General features: G+C 45.9%; 1 protein-coding gene across 6 annotated transcripts in view; it reads right to left on the bottom strand.

Annotated features, from left to right (window-relative positions):
- Nucleotides 1–15,233, bottom strand: part of TRERF1 (transcriptional regulating factor 1) — a 179,507-nt gene that overhangs the window by 12,588 nt on the left and 151,686 nt on the right. For 5 of the 6 annotated variants that reach the window (XM_075595732.1, XM_075595736.1, XM_075595731.1 and 2 more), the window contains one exon: nt 14,259–14,378. In XM_075595732.1, the coding sequence (XP_075451847.1) occupies nt 14,259–14,378 (120 nt within the window). Of the gene's footprint in view, nt 1–4,416; nt 5,677–14,258; nt 14,379–15,233 lie in introns of those variants that run through there. The other variant, XM_075595735.1, reaches the window with a different exon arrangement.

Raw genomic sequence — 15,233 nt, 5'->3', positions numbered from 1 at the left:
GACCTTGCTAGGAATATATGATGGTCAGCTGATAGTCTATTTAGAGTATTAGCAACTTCGACATAAGTTACCTGCTCTATATACATATATGGCTGACTCTACGTAGCCTGACAGTAGAGCACACATGGGCAGCATGAATTCTATTATGTCTAAGTTGCTAATACTCTAAATAGACTATCAGCTGACCATCATATATTCCTATCAATGTATGTACCCCATTAGCAGAGTAGCCACTTATAATTAATTATGTCCTCAAATTAGGGGTACATTTGACATAGTAGACTATATTTTGACATGTAGATTATATTTGTTTGTTTCTGTCCATCATTATTTTATATATAAACATTAGAAGACACATTTTAACAGCCCTATCATATCACAGCACATCATTAGGGGTAGAGTGCTAGTATATAAGAGCTTCTTTTCCTTGCATATAACTGGAGTTAGCAGGATTCGGAATCCATACTGACCAACTCTGCCTATATATGATTGGTTGGGGGAAAAAAATAACTTTCTCCCTGTAAAATGTTCCCTTAAAACAATGCAAATTATTCGCTGACGATGCGATTCTGACCCTCGCTGACCCCCATGTCTCCCTCCCTAACCTTCAAAGGCTAATGATCCAATTTGGGTCAGTCTCTAACTATAAAGTTAACATGGACAAGTCAGAAGCCTTAAATATTTCTCTCCCAGCCCAGACGTGGAAACTCATCCAATCTAATTATAAATACAAGTGGAGTTCCACCCATATTAAATATCTTGGGGTTAAAATCTCAAACTCCTACAATACCCTTTATCAATATAACTACCCCCCCCCCCTTTTTGACCAGATTAAAAAAGATTTGGAAACATGGAAAAAACACCAAATTTCCTGGTTTGGGAGAATTGTTTCCGTAAAAATGAATGTCCTCCCAAGATTATTGTATAATTTCCAAACCCTCCCCATTGCAGTGCCGCAGGCGGCTCTGAAGAACATCCAATCAATATTGCTCCAATTCATATGGAACGATAAGAGACCGAGGGTCCCAAGGTCAGTGATGCTCTCCTCAAGAGCAAGAGGGGGCAGGCGGTCCCCGACCTAGGGCCTCATGCAGTAAGCCCCGATAAGGCTTTTTCGGCATTTTATAGCCATTTTTTTCCTTCCTGATTCAGTAAGTGCCGATAAGTGGGAATTATCGGCAACTTTTCCTCCCGATAAGAACTTATCGGGAGACGGCTGGCGATAAGCCACTTATCGGCACTTTTTAAACCTGGCTGAATTCAGGAAGCCCCGATCAGCTTTTCGCTGCTGATCGGCACCCCAGATTGGAGATTTTATGGCCAATCTGTCCCGCCAACTAAAGTTGGCAACTTGCTGGAGGAGAAGCATCGGCAAGGGCGACACTTAGAAAAAATCAGCCCTTTTTCCTGCCTGTGATTGATGCCGGGGGTCTCCGGAGCTGATACCCGCACCGGAGCCCCCCGGCATGCATCCGAGGCAGGAAAAAGGCATTTAAAGGCCACTTCATTACCTTAGCGGCTAACCGCTAAGGCAATGAAGGGGTTAACCCACCGTGCCATCTTTATTGTGGGTAGCGGGGGTGGGTGAAGGGGGTATTTGGCCCTGGGTTTGAGTTTAGGACTTGCGGGGGGGTTGCGGGGGCACTTAACCCCTTCACGACCGTAGCAGTTAATACCGCTACGGTCATGAAGGGGTTAAGGCCTCCCGCTACCCACCCGCAAGCCCTAAACAACCACCGTTGGGGCTAATACCCCCTTCACCCACCCCCACTACCCACAATAAAAAAAATACACACACCAGCCCCACACTAACTAAATAAATAAATATATATATATATATATATATATATGACCCCAACAACACCTATACCCCCCCTAACATACAGTATAGTAATGGGCACGATGACTATTATCCACAAATGGATAATAGTGCAGTTGTCCATTTAAAATACATACACAACAATAAATACATTAAATACATATAGTACTCACCACCCATGTCCGGCTGCCACGATGAAGGCCATCCTCATCTTCATCCTGCCCATGCCCCATCCGCTTCTGCAAAACAGACACAAGAATTAAAACATCCAAAGTAATGTCCCCTAACCCCTTAATCACCATAGCGGTTATTAACCGCGACAGTCAGACAGTCATTAAGGGGTTAACCCACCATCACCCACATACCCTCACCCACATACCCTCCCCCCCAACCACCCTCACCCACTACCCACAGGGGTGTCCTACCAAATACCCTTGGGCCCAATACCCCCTCCCCCAGCACATACTGTACAATAATGTGCCAAATAAATATTATCCACATAGGGATAATACATTATTTGGCCATTATTAAACACATTCAATACCGTAATCAAATAAAGAAATTTGTACTAACCTCATCAATAAGAAGGCTCCGTCGCCAGCTTCATTTTTTTTATTGCATATCATTTCTTGCCACTGTATGTATGTAAACTACATGTATGTATGTATGTCTAGAGAGATATATACATACAGGGTAAGAAATGATAGTGTTGTTAAAGCTTCATTTTATGTATTGTAAATGATTGTGGCTATGCTGCTATGCATAGATGTGTGTTAAATGTATTTTATTTTAGAGAGATGTAAGTTTTGGGCTTTATGCTGTACTGTAGGTTATGGAGAGGGTTGCTTTAGTATATAGTAATTGTTGGTGTCCTTTTTTGTATCTTTTGAACTTGTTCTCTGTTACGTAATTGTTTAGGGATGTAATTCATGTGTGTTTATTCATTGATGGTGACTTTATTTGCTTACATAATATAGTTCTTGTGATGTCAGGCTATTTGAGTTGGATTACTGTATTGTTAACATTGATTTGCAGCGTGTACATGTAGTTTACATGTTATGCTACATGTATACACTGTAAAGGCAATGTTTTAAGTGGCATTTGAGCCTTCAGATTGAATGATTAATTGAGATTTGTGTAGGAAATTGGTTTTTAATTCATTGAGGATGTTATGCATAAGTGGTGTTGCCATTGCAGGATGGCTTCACCCCTTAATTACCTTTGAGGTTAGTACCCGATAAGGTGATTAAGGGGTTCATTGGTATGTTAATGTAATTCAGATGTATTGCCTATTTATTATTTTGGCAACGGACACCAAGGATGAAGCTGGCGACGGAGCCTTCTTATTGATGAGGTTAGTACAAATTTCTTTATTTGATTACGGTATTGTATGTGTTTAATAATGGCCAAATAATGTATTATCCCTATGTGGATAATATTTATTTGGCACATTATTGTACAGTATGTGCTGGGGGAGGGGGTATTGGGCCCAAGGGTATTTGGTAGGACTCCCCTGTGGGTAGTGGGTGAGGGTGGTTGGGGGGGTTAGTGGGGGAGGGTATGTGGGTGATGGTGGGTTAACCCCTTAATGACTGTCGCGGTTAATAACCGCTATGGTGATAAAGGGGTTAGGGGACATTACTTTGGATGTTTTAATTCTTGTGTCTGTTTTGCAGAAGCGGATGGGGCATGGGCAGGATGAAGATGAGGATGGCCTTCATCGTGGCAGCCGGACATGGGTGGTGAGTACTATATGTATTTAATGTATTTATTGTTTTTATGTATTTTACATACACAGGGGGTGTATGTTGTTTATTGCAATGTTTATTGGGGGCAAATGTCCCCAATAAACATGCTATTCTGCCTTAACCCCTTCATTGCCTTAGCGGCTATCCGCTATGGTAATGAAGCAGCATTTATGTATTTTTAATACTATTGTGCGGGAGCAGGGGGCCCCCTGAGCTGAACCGCATTAATTTGTGTCTCAGAGACCCCCTGCTTCCCGAATTACAGGCCCCGGTTTGGGGCATCGGTTACAGTGTCGCCGCCATATTTATAGCGGGCACGTCGCGAATGGGACGCTATAAAGATGGCGGCGACACTGCCAGCCGATGACACATTCCGGGGCCTGTAACTCGGGAAGCAGGGGGTCCCTGGTCCACAAAGTGATGCGGTTCAGCTCGGGGGACCCCCTGCTCACAGTACAGTATTATTAAATAAATATTAATGCTGCTTCGCTACCGTAGCAGATACCCTGTAAGGTAAGGAACGAGTCTTTATTGATGTGTGTGTTTTACTCATAGTGTAGATATGCAGAGGGTCTCCGGAGCTGAAGCACTTTGGTTTTAGGTCCGGGGACCCCCTGCTTCCCGAGATACCCTTTAGGAGGTGCCGGTATCCCTCTGCTTTGTTTACATGCCGCAGTCACGTGATCGGGACCTTTAAACGCAGAGGGATACCGGCACCTCATAAAGGGGCCTGTATCTCGGGAAGCAGGGGGTCCCCTGACCTGAAACCAACGCGGTTCAACTCCGGAGACCCCCTGCACATGTACACTAGGAATAAAAGTTGTTTAAAAATACTTTATTTGTTGCCGATGTTTGCGCTGAGAGAGCGGCTTGTCTCTCTCTGCTGCAAACATCTATCGCCACCAAAGGCCTATCGGAAGGCTTATCGGGAGCCAGGCTGTATCGGCACAGGCTCATCGGCAGCTTTGCTTTCGCAGTGCTTCGGCAGGGATCGGAAGCATTCGGCCCTTACTGAATACTGCGAGGGCAAATCGCCAAAAAAATGCCGATCCCCCACCTATCCGCCACACTTGGTGAAAAGATTTTATCGGGCCTTACTGCATGAGGCCCTTAGTCAGATATTATCTCGCAGCACAATTGAAGCAGGCTGTAGTTTGGAATTGCGACCCGGCCTCGGCCTGTTGGCTCGCAATAGAGTCACACTACGCACGGTCCCATTCCTTTCAAGTGGCACTATGGTCCACGGGAGGAAGAGGGGGTGGACCACAGAGGTACGACCTCGGAGCAATGTGATGCACGTGGGATGCATGGCTCAAAAGCAAAGGGAAGTATGGTCTGTTAGCTTCCCCCTCCCAGCTCACTCCAATCTTTGGGAACCCCAACTTCCCGCCAGGGTATTCTCCAAGACAATTTGACCAACTTCAGGGTCTCAATATTAGGATGGTTGCCGATCTACTACAGAAGGGAGAGATCCAAACTTTTAAGGCATTAAAGGACAAACTCCTGATCCAGGATCTTCACCTGTTTAAGTATTAACAAGTCAGACACTTCCTACTATCATTGTCCCAAACCTCCAATTTTCCCGTTGACCAGGTTTGAATCCCTATGTATTAAAAGCACCTACAAGAGAGGTCTGATCTCTGAGATATATAAAGGAATGGAGCCGACATCTCACCCACCGAACCACTGTTACATGCAAAAATGGTCGGAGGAACTAGGTCTTCCAATAGACCTGGAAGACTGGGAGGATGTCTGGGAGCAAGCTGCTAAAACATCAATTTGCACAACAATAAAAGAAAACATTTATAAAATTATATTCCAGTGGTACCTGACCCCGGCTAGGCTGAGCCAGGTCAACCCCGGCACACTGGACCTGTGCTGGAGGGGATGTGGTCAAAAGGGGGACATGGCCCACATTTGGTGGTCAAGTCCGGAGATACAGAGGTACTGGACCATGATCCAGACGCTTGTCCACGAGATCACGGGAATCCCCCTTCCCCTGGATCCTCTGACCCTGGTGCTGAGCAAACCCATCGGCGACCTTCCTCCGCCAATGTCCCGGCTGAGCATGGTTATGCTGACAGCGGCCAGATGCTCTATAGCGGCAGCCTGGAAACAGATTAAGGCCCCCTCAAGAACTACAGTAGTTAGAAGGATTAATGAGGTCATGACTATGGAAAAGCTTACGGCTATGCTCCAAAAGAAAATGCCCCAGTTTTGGAACACATGGGACCCCTGGCTCGACAGATAAAATCTAAAAAGTGGAACCTCGTGGACCCCTAGTACCCCTAGACTGTTGAGAGGATGGCAGGGAGGCCTCTGGGCGTACCCTCACCCCCCCCCCCCACCCATCCATCCATTTCCCTCCCCCCCCCGCTTGTTCGTCTCATCCCTACCCCCCACCCCTCCTTTTTCTCCCCCCTTTCCCTTTCTCTTTCCTCCTACCGAAAATGGAAAACTGTTATTGGTCACTATCCGATTGCACTGAGTCGAAGTGTTATGGGCTCATGACATTTCTGTATGTACACTTGTATATGAACGTGTCCAATAAAAAAATTGTTACAAAAAAAACCAATGCAAATTCATTTCCTATCAAATCTCCCTGAAGATATTTTTCCGGTGTTGGCCAGTATGTCGCAAAGTGATGTGTCACAAACTGGAGCCCAAAAGAGCAGGGTAACACGGCAGGCATAAGTTTATAGGGGCCCATGTTAAAATTGATAAGAAGTAAAGATTGACTCACTGTGCTCATCTGCATGTCATTACCCAGAATCCCTGGCTGCAGTGAAAGCACTATATGCAAAGAGATAATGGGGTAAGACAGGGTTGCAGACCTGTCTGAGACCTGCGAATGTGCTCACACATGGTATTTTTATAAACTGGAGCACATTGACATCTGTCTCGCCTTGTGGCAAGACGATTTGCGCTCATGTTACTCCAGTTGAGCTGGTGGGGATTATGTATTTTAATCAATCTGGTGCTTCAGAGTTTCATGTGGTAACTGGTTGTTTTAAAAATACCACATATTGGGGTTTATGACAGGTCAAGAGTCTTCACGGGTCTGTCCAGAGCATCAAAAAGGGCTTAATTGGGGGAGCCTATCACTGATGGCCCACTAAAAGCACAATATGTGTAGTTTAGAAGGCAATAAATGATGGCCAGATATTAGCGTGTCAGCCTCAAAAGGAAACTAACATTCCTGAGATATCCCTTGTGCATCCCAGAGAGGGACCCACAGGTCAATGCTTAGTTGGAGGACTTTATTAAAAAATTTGAGTATCATGTGACGTCACCTACTCTGCATACTAAGAAGTACATATTCGGTATGGTGGCAAAAAGACAAAACAAACCATACCACACACTATATGGGTAAGAAGTGCCAAGGACAGATATCCATTTGTCACTCACATTTAGGGGCAAGTCGGTAATAATTAATCTTGTTACGTTAGTCAAACTCGCCTGAATCTAATGATATGACTCACGTCTGTCAAAGTATCAGACAAAGGAAGTTATGAGTGCATTTATATATTGCAGGGAAAACTTTTTAAACGTCAAGAGTTTTTTCCCCCCTCTGTCGTGAACTTAGCAGCCGATTTACGACAGAGGTGGGCTTATGTTGTATCAATGGGAAACGAATGGTATATATGTCTTTGCCCTGGATTTATGAAATCAGAATTCAACAGAGGTGTGTTTGGGATAAAATACGTGCATTTTCATATTTCTACGTCAGCGACCTCTATATAATAAACAGGGACCAAAGACCATGGCAGATATATACATTTACATATTTTACATAATTTCTTTGGTGGTGAAAGCGGATAGACATGACAGCAATTGAGTAAGGGGTTAATATTAACTAATTGAAAGTACCTTGCGCAGGAGAAAGGCGAGTTGGCTAGAGTAGACGTGTGTATTAACCCTGGTTGCATATCTAAGTCACGTGCTCACCTGTGTGCTGTTTGTGACAGATGGTATATGGGAACGGATTGATGGGAGATATTGTTCATTTGAGGGACCTTTGTGAAGGTGAAAAGCGGGTCAGCTTGAGAGCTGTGTATTTGTAAGGAATCCGCTCCGTGGTTTACTGGTTGCCTTACCTTGCAGACTGTGCAGTCCTGGAGCACCTCTCCTGATGTTTGCTGCAGCCTGGATTCACTCACCAAAGCAATACACACTCCCTCTGGTATCTACTGCAGCTGTGCAGCCTATCACTGCAACCTAGACTTGCATTCATTCATTGGAGCAGTACCTTCACACCCCCCTCCGGGGATTGGCCCACTGGCCTTTAAGTATTGTCTTCCCATAATGCTCCCTGCCGAGCATAGTCCTTCCTGGATGTCACTATCTGTTCTGCCACAAGCCCTCGCTTGTTCCTGTCCCTCATGCTGAAGCGGAGTATTCTCCTTGTTGTCTGCAGCTCCAGGTTTCCTAAGGCCGGCTGCTATATTCACGCAGCGGTCTGCTCCAGTCTCCTGTGTTGTAGCTGAGTACTCTTCTTGTTCACTTCAGCTCCTTGTTCCTGGGACCGGCTGCTATATTCACGCAGCGGTCCACTCCTGTTCTCCTGTGCTGAAGCAGAGGTTTCGTCCCTGCGTCCTTCAGCCTCCTGGATTCCTGCACTGAAGCGGAGGTTTCGTTCCGGCGTCCTTCAGTCTCCTGGATTCCTGCACAGTAGCGGAGGTTTCCCTGTGTATCTTCAGCTTCCTGGTTCCTGGGGCCTACTCTTTCCCTAATCTAGAGAGGCCGTGTCCTGGTTCCTGCGCTGAGACAGAGGATTCCCTAGCCCGCTCAGGACTCTTGCGCTGTAGCACTGGTGCACCCGTGCAGCAAAGCGGTGTGCTACTCTGGTCTGCTTACCATCTCCTGTGACCAGCACCATGGGCCATGGCCGTCGCTCGCGCAGAGCCCAACCCCGCGCTCCTAAGCTGAAGCGGGGTTCTCCTGACTACATGTTGCCGAACTCTTGCCTGAACAATGTTTATCCTGATGTCTCCTGTCCTGACCCTGGCTTCTACAACGACGACGCTGTCTTCTCCAATCCTGATCCTGCGACATATGACTACGAACTGCGCAATCCGGATCAGCCTGCGCGGTCTCAGGTCGGTGCTTTTACAACCCCACCTCAGCCTCGCGGTCCGGTCCTGGTTTGTGGCGAGCAGAACCCTGACAGTATGCTCGGCCGCACAAACTCGGACCGCCCTGTGGTGAGGGTTGGTAAGTTTCTGTCTGAAAGCCTGTCCCAGCCTGTAAACCAGTCCCAGTGTGAATACCAGTTTCTATGTGAGATAATACCCCTGATTGAAGATCTGATTGTGTTTGTAGGTTTAACCCCTTTGCAAAACAAATGCCGTAATGATCTCATGATGAAGGTTTACCGCCTCCGGGACTTAAAACAATCGCTGGCCGCTTGTATTTGCTTTCCTGGTTACCCTTTAACTTGGGAAAATGTGTACCCTTTAGAATTGGACGACGCCCAAAAGGAACTCTCTTCCCTGGCCTTGTCTTTAGACATTTATATAGCAAAAGAGGACCCTCTCCTCATGTTGGCTGATGCCCAAAAAACACTCCATATCCTTTCCATGACATTGGACATTTGCATAAAGGAACAGGATCCTCCCCTCGCCAGCTTTGCTGCCGCTTGGCTGTATCCCTGGTCTACCACGGATCCTTGCCCTGAGTGTATGGCCGGGTTCCCTGACGCCAATGATATGTTTTCGTTAACCCCTGCCGATCAGTCCTGTGAGGTTCCCCTGGAGAATACATATGTTGCTCTACCCAGCACTAATGTTCTTGTATCAGAGAATAAGTTCATTAGTTCTCCTATTTCTAGCTCAGAAGTCCTTTCTCTAGGTCTTGAGGGTTTTCCAGCTTTAACCCCTGCCGAGCAGTCCTGTGAGGTTCCCCTGGAGAATACATATGTTTCACTAGCCAACACTAAGGTTCTACTATCAGAGAATAAGTCCCTTTGTTCCCCTATTTCTAACTCCGAATCTGTCACTCCAGCTCTTGAGGGTTTTCCAGCTTTAAACTCTGCTAGGCAGTCCTGTGCGCTTTCCCCGTCAGAGAAAGAATCCCTAAGTTCTGTTCCCAGGGTTATTTCTGTATTAACCCCTGTGGGGCAGCTCTCTGAGTTTCCTTTGGTAAATCCCTGTTCTCTGCCAGCCATGGTCACGCCCCTAGCTTCAGACGAGAGATTCCTGGTCTCTCCTAATACAGAGAGATTACCTATGTTTTACTCTCAGGCATTGTCTGCATTAACCCCTGTAAATTCTTGCTGCCTCCAAGTTAATGCCTTCGTTTTAGCCTCAGAGAATGAGTCCACAAGTCAGACAGCAGAGGTTGCATTGAGGGATTCCCATAACCTTACGGAGTCCCTAGATATTCTTTGCTATAAATCCCCTGCTTCAGCTCAAGTTTCCGCAGTTTCGTCTCCGGAGACTTCGGCTAAAGTTCTGGTTCCTGATAAATGTATTCAGGAGTCAGGTTTTTCCCTAAGCTTGCTCGCAGAGTTCCTTCTCCCGGGTGTTTCGCTGAACCAGCCTGTCGCCCACATAGCGGTGATCCCTGCTTCAGCGCATAGTTCCCACATTATGGAGTCTGCAGTAATTTATGGTTTCCCAGACATTCCTTACCAAATACCTACTTCAGAGACCAGTACAGTTATGATTCACCCCCGTGTACTGTCTGAGTTCTCCTCCTCTTTAAGCTTAGGGTTAAAAGCATACAGTAGTCTGTATGTCCCTCCTGGGGTTCATATTATGTTCCCAGGAATGTTTGCTGACGCACGGTTTTCTCCCAAAAGTGACGCTTTTTCATATAGATTAGTAAAAAGCTTGCACACTGTTTCCCTTTTCGCTGAATTGTGTCTTTCTAGTTTTGAGACTCTGAGAGGTAATGATTCTCCTTCTGATTCTGAAGCTCTTCCTACAAGGAGTATCCTGATTGGGGGTCCCCCTGATTTCTCTGTCCAGGCTAATTCTCCAGGGATCAGCATATCTGTGGTCACTTCCTTAGTACTGTCTGAGGTCACCATGCATATATTACAAGTCCTGGGGTTTAAATCTGAGCTATTTAGCTGTCCTGCCTTTGCTGAAACCCAGTCCCTCAGTACTGTGTCTAAATATGTCCCAGCAAACATGGGGTTACTCTGGGAAGAAATTAAAGCTCCTGTCTTAAAGGGTATTTTTTCTCACATGTCCAGCAAATCTAGAACCTCAGTAATTGTTTCTAAGTCACTTATCAATACATCTGATTTTTTCTCTAATCAAACCCAGACACCCTCACTATCGGTTAGGAGTCCTGTGATCAGAGATTTTGCACTAGAAAACACACCAATTCATGTTTTTGTCAGGTTAGGTACCCCTGTGGTTAGGGCCATTGCAGTTTCGGAAAAGACTCCTTGTACTCCTAAGGTGCCTGTCATTAAGAGTTTTCATAGTTCATACTTGCTGCTTGTTGATTCTCAAGGCCCTGTCACTGAGGTACAGACTTCAGCTTCTGATGTTAGCTTCCCTCCCACCACTACCCTGGCTCTGCCTTTTTCTCAAGCTACTGATTTGAAGATCCCAAGGACTATTCCTGATTCACTGACAATACTATCTCCCAATGAAGATTTCCCAGTATTGGAGAGCTCTACTGTTGTTTGCTTCTCTGCTCCTGCTAAACCATGGTTTTGTCCCTCGGAATTTTCGGTTGCCCCTGTTATTTCCTCTCAGTTGGAAATACTCTGTACGTATCCCAAGATTTCGGTCCCTATGCCGGGTTTACTGCTTGCCTTGTCACCTTCCATACCAATATCGGGAGATGCTTCCAACCAGCCTATACCATTACTAACCATTACCTGGGAGCCTTCTAGAGGAAAAAATTCTCGCAAATTTCAACATGCAGTGGTCAGCCAAGACTTTTTCTGTTACAAAGTTCCTCCTGGTGTATTCGATCAACTATCAGGGCCGCTGAGCCTAGATTCAGGTTCCTTTATTAAAGACTGGGCTTCCTGTAGGGGTTCTTCTGCCGTTTCTGCTCCGGAACCCTCTGGTTCTTCACAGCCCTGGATTTCCAAGTCATTTTGCGGGGCGAGCCATGTACCAAGGATGTTTCTTCTACCACTCTTATTTCCTAGAACTGTACTCACCAAGGAACTGCTAGTTTACGGATCCCCTTTCCACCTAAAGAACTTTAGGAACAATTCGATGTCTCCGAGACCCATGGATGGTCCTGTCTGGCCGCTGTTTTCACCGTGGGGTGGGGGTACACTAAGGAGTAACCACGAGTCTCTGGACCACGACTCTACCCCCAATCCTAGACGGTTCAGCAACAATTCCCGGTCCCCCAACTCTATGTGTGCTCATGTTCGCCCGGAGGTCTCGCGTGAAGGGGGGGGTACTGTAAGGAATCCGCTCCGTGGTTTACTGGTTGCCTTACCTTGCAGACTGTGCAGTCCTGGAGCACCTCTCCTGATGTTTGCTGCAGCCTGGATTCACTCACCAAAGCAATACACACTCCCTCTGGTATCTACTGCAGCTGTGCAGCCTATCACTGCAACCTAGACTTGCATTCATTCATTGGAGCAGTACCTTCACACCCCCCTCCGGGGATTGGCCCGCTGGCCTTTAAGTATTGTCTTCCCATAATGCTCCCTGCCGAGCATAGTCCTTCCTGGATGTCACTATCTGTTCTGCCACAAGCCCTCGCTTGTTCCTGTCCCTCATGCTGAAGCGGAGTATTCTCCTTGTTGTCTGCAGCTCCAGGTTTCCTAAGGCCGGCTGCTATATTCACGCAGCGGTCTGCTCCAGTCTCCTGTGTTGTAGCTGAGTACTCTTCTTGTTCACTTCAGCTCCTTGTTCCTGGGACCGGCTGCTATATTCACGCAGCGGTCCACTCCTGTTCTCCTGTGCTGAAGCAGAGGTTTCGTCCCTGCGTCCTTCAGCCTCCTGGATTCCTGCACTGAAGCGGAGGTTTCGTTCCGGCGTCCTTCAGTCTCCTGGATTCCTGCACAGTAGCGGAGGTTTCCCTGTGTATCTTCAGCTTCCTGGTTCCTGGGGCCTACTCTTTCCCTAATCTAGAGAGGCCGTGTCCTGGTTCCTGCGCTGAGACAGAGGATTCCCTAGCCCGCTCAGGACTCTTGCGCTGTAGCACTGGTGCACCCGTGCAGCAAAGCGGTGTGCTACTCTGGTCTGCTTACCATCTCCTGTGACCAGCACCATGGGCCATGGCCGTCGCTCGCGCAGAGCCCAACCCCGCGCTCCTAAGCTGAAGCGGGGTTCTCCTGACTATATGTTGCCGAACTCTTGCCTGAACAATGTTTATCCTGATGTCTCCTGTCCTGACCCTGGCTTCTACAACGACGACGCTGTCTTCTCCAATCCTGATCCTGCGACATATGACTACGAACTGCGCAATCCGGATCAGCCTGCGCGGTCTCAGGTCGGTGCTTTTACAACCCCACCTCAGCCTCGCGGTCCGGTCCTGGTTTGTGGCGAGCAGAACCCTGACAGTATTAACCTGTGTCCTGTATGCAGGTCACGTCCTCACAGGTGTGCCATACGGGACAGGAGCAAGAAAGCATTTTGGAGCATGGTTATATGAGGTTTGGGGAGGAGAGAGTCTGAGCCAAACTACGAGAGGAATTAAAAGTAGCGCCTATAACTGGTGCAGTTTTCCTCTCGCTTTGAGACAATTAAATCCACCAGGTCTGTGGTGGCGTTAACCTCTGCTCCAAAAGAGATCTGAGTCAAATCTAACAAACAAGCTTCATACATCTGATGCTGCGCAAATAGACGCAGATTAACATTATTGTTAAAAAAAAAAAAAGAGGGGGAGGGGGGGTAGTAGTATTGTTGCTGCTGAAAAAAATACTCCTCTGTGCTCTGATGTGAACCATATTCATAAATGTCATGTCAATGTGCTATAGGCGTATCAAGGCTCAGTCTATAGAAGTCTATAGGAGACTGAAAAAGGGAGCATGAAACTCTAATTCAGAAGGCCAAAGTTTGGGGCCATAACGCCCTTCTTCCACATCCAAGGAACATTAAGAAGGTATGTGGCACTTCCCTTAACTCATTCCAGTCTGTCTCCTTCTATGTCTCTTTGATAAAGTCGCAGGACGAAACGCGTCAGAGAATTGTCTCTCATGTTTTTAATCGGGCTTTTATGCCACAATAAAGTATTTTTTTCAACGCACGTGGCCTCCAGCCTGATAACATCAAGCAGTGCACAGAGCCCCCTAACCTACTTCTGTCTCCTTCTATAGCCGATAGATATTTTCTAGAAATCCTCCGTTTTGTAGCTGTTTGTTTTGCTCTAGAATTGCACCACTTTTGGTTTGATACAGATCTCCCTTTGTATCAAAGTCTCCCGGCTGCCAAACGGGCCCAAAAAATGTACCAGATTTATTAAAGAAAAAGGTCATTTAGGATAGAAGGAGATTTTTTGCAGTGATAAAAAAAAACATGCTGTTTTGTGCTCCAGTTTTGCAGGCGGGATACTCTAATACATAGGGGCACACATTCACTTTCTCACTGTAACCCACAATGTAGAAGCATATTTCTGTAGGCAAGCTGGGTCAGTGACATTTTCATTATACTGTAGTGTAGTGCTCTTCTCTGTAACTATGTCTCCCTTGTAGCACAGTCATACTTCAGAAGAATCAGCACCAATGATTTAATGGTCATTGTAAAATATTTTTCACTTACGGTGTCATCTTCATCTTTAGTAACTTCAACGAGACGAGTTCTGTGTCTACGTCCAATGTGTAGGATCCTTTTCCAGGTGTAGTAGTATTCAACACACTGTGACATAGTCTTTGACTTAACCTTGAAGGTAATACAAACACGAGTAAATGCTGTACCCAGTACCCATGGTAAACTGAACCAGGACCAAACGCAAGGAGACAAAGGGATTTTACTTCTAATATACTGGATGGCACCATCAGTGCTTTTCCGCACCCCACTTCCAATTAGGAAAAGCGCTGATACATAAACTATTGAAACGTATAAATGAAATAGCAAGTTTGAAATGTCATAAGAGCACAGTGTGAATTATGGGTGGGAAAGATAAATGTGTTTTCTATTAACCCACTAGCAAATAGCACATGTAGAATGAACACACCCAAAACAACTATAAGCGATAAATAAGCAATTTTATTAAACATCATTGTCATGATCATATCATGAGATATTGAGTCTTTTAATAAATGTGGTGCTTCAGGAGTTAATCTGGGTACCGTTAGTTTTAAAAATACAATATATTTTAACAGGTCAAGACTTTTCCTGGGTCTGTTTAGATCTTCAAACAGTGCTTAATTGGTGGGTTATCACTTATGGCCCACTAAAAGTACAAGCTGTATTGTACTGTATGAGGGTGATAGAATCTAGAGATAAGTGCATCTGTTTTTCCAGAGATGGGATTAAATTATGGCTCTGTAGACACTAATGTAAACAGGACACTATTTAAAGGCACTTTCAAAGCATTCTCTGAAGGGTTCTGCAAGGTTCAGGTGGCGGGGTTAAGAAAGTATTCCACAAAAGAGTAAATTTATTAAAAATGAAGATATCCGATAATAACCTCTATTCTAAAATAGGATGTTCAGATATCTGTAATCGCTGCAAGGAGACGCATGCAGTGAGGCCAGACACTTGAGGTCTAGAAGGTAGCAAGGGACAGATATC

This window comes from Ascaphus truei, chromosome 4 (assembly GCF_040206685.1).
Source record: "Ascaphus truei isolate aAscTru1 chromosome 4, aAscTru1.hap1, whole genome shotgun sequence".
Classification (NCBI taxonomy): Eukaryota; Metazoa; Chordata; class Amphibia; order Anura; family Ascaphidae; genus Ascaphus; species Ascaphus truei.
Note: the sequence above shows the minus strand (reverse complement) of the source record. Positions and strands in the feature narration are given on the sequence as shown.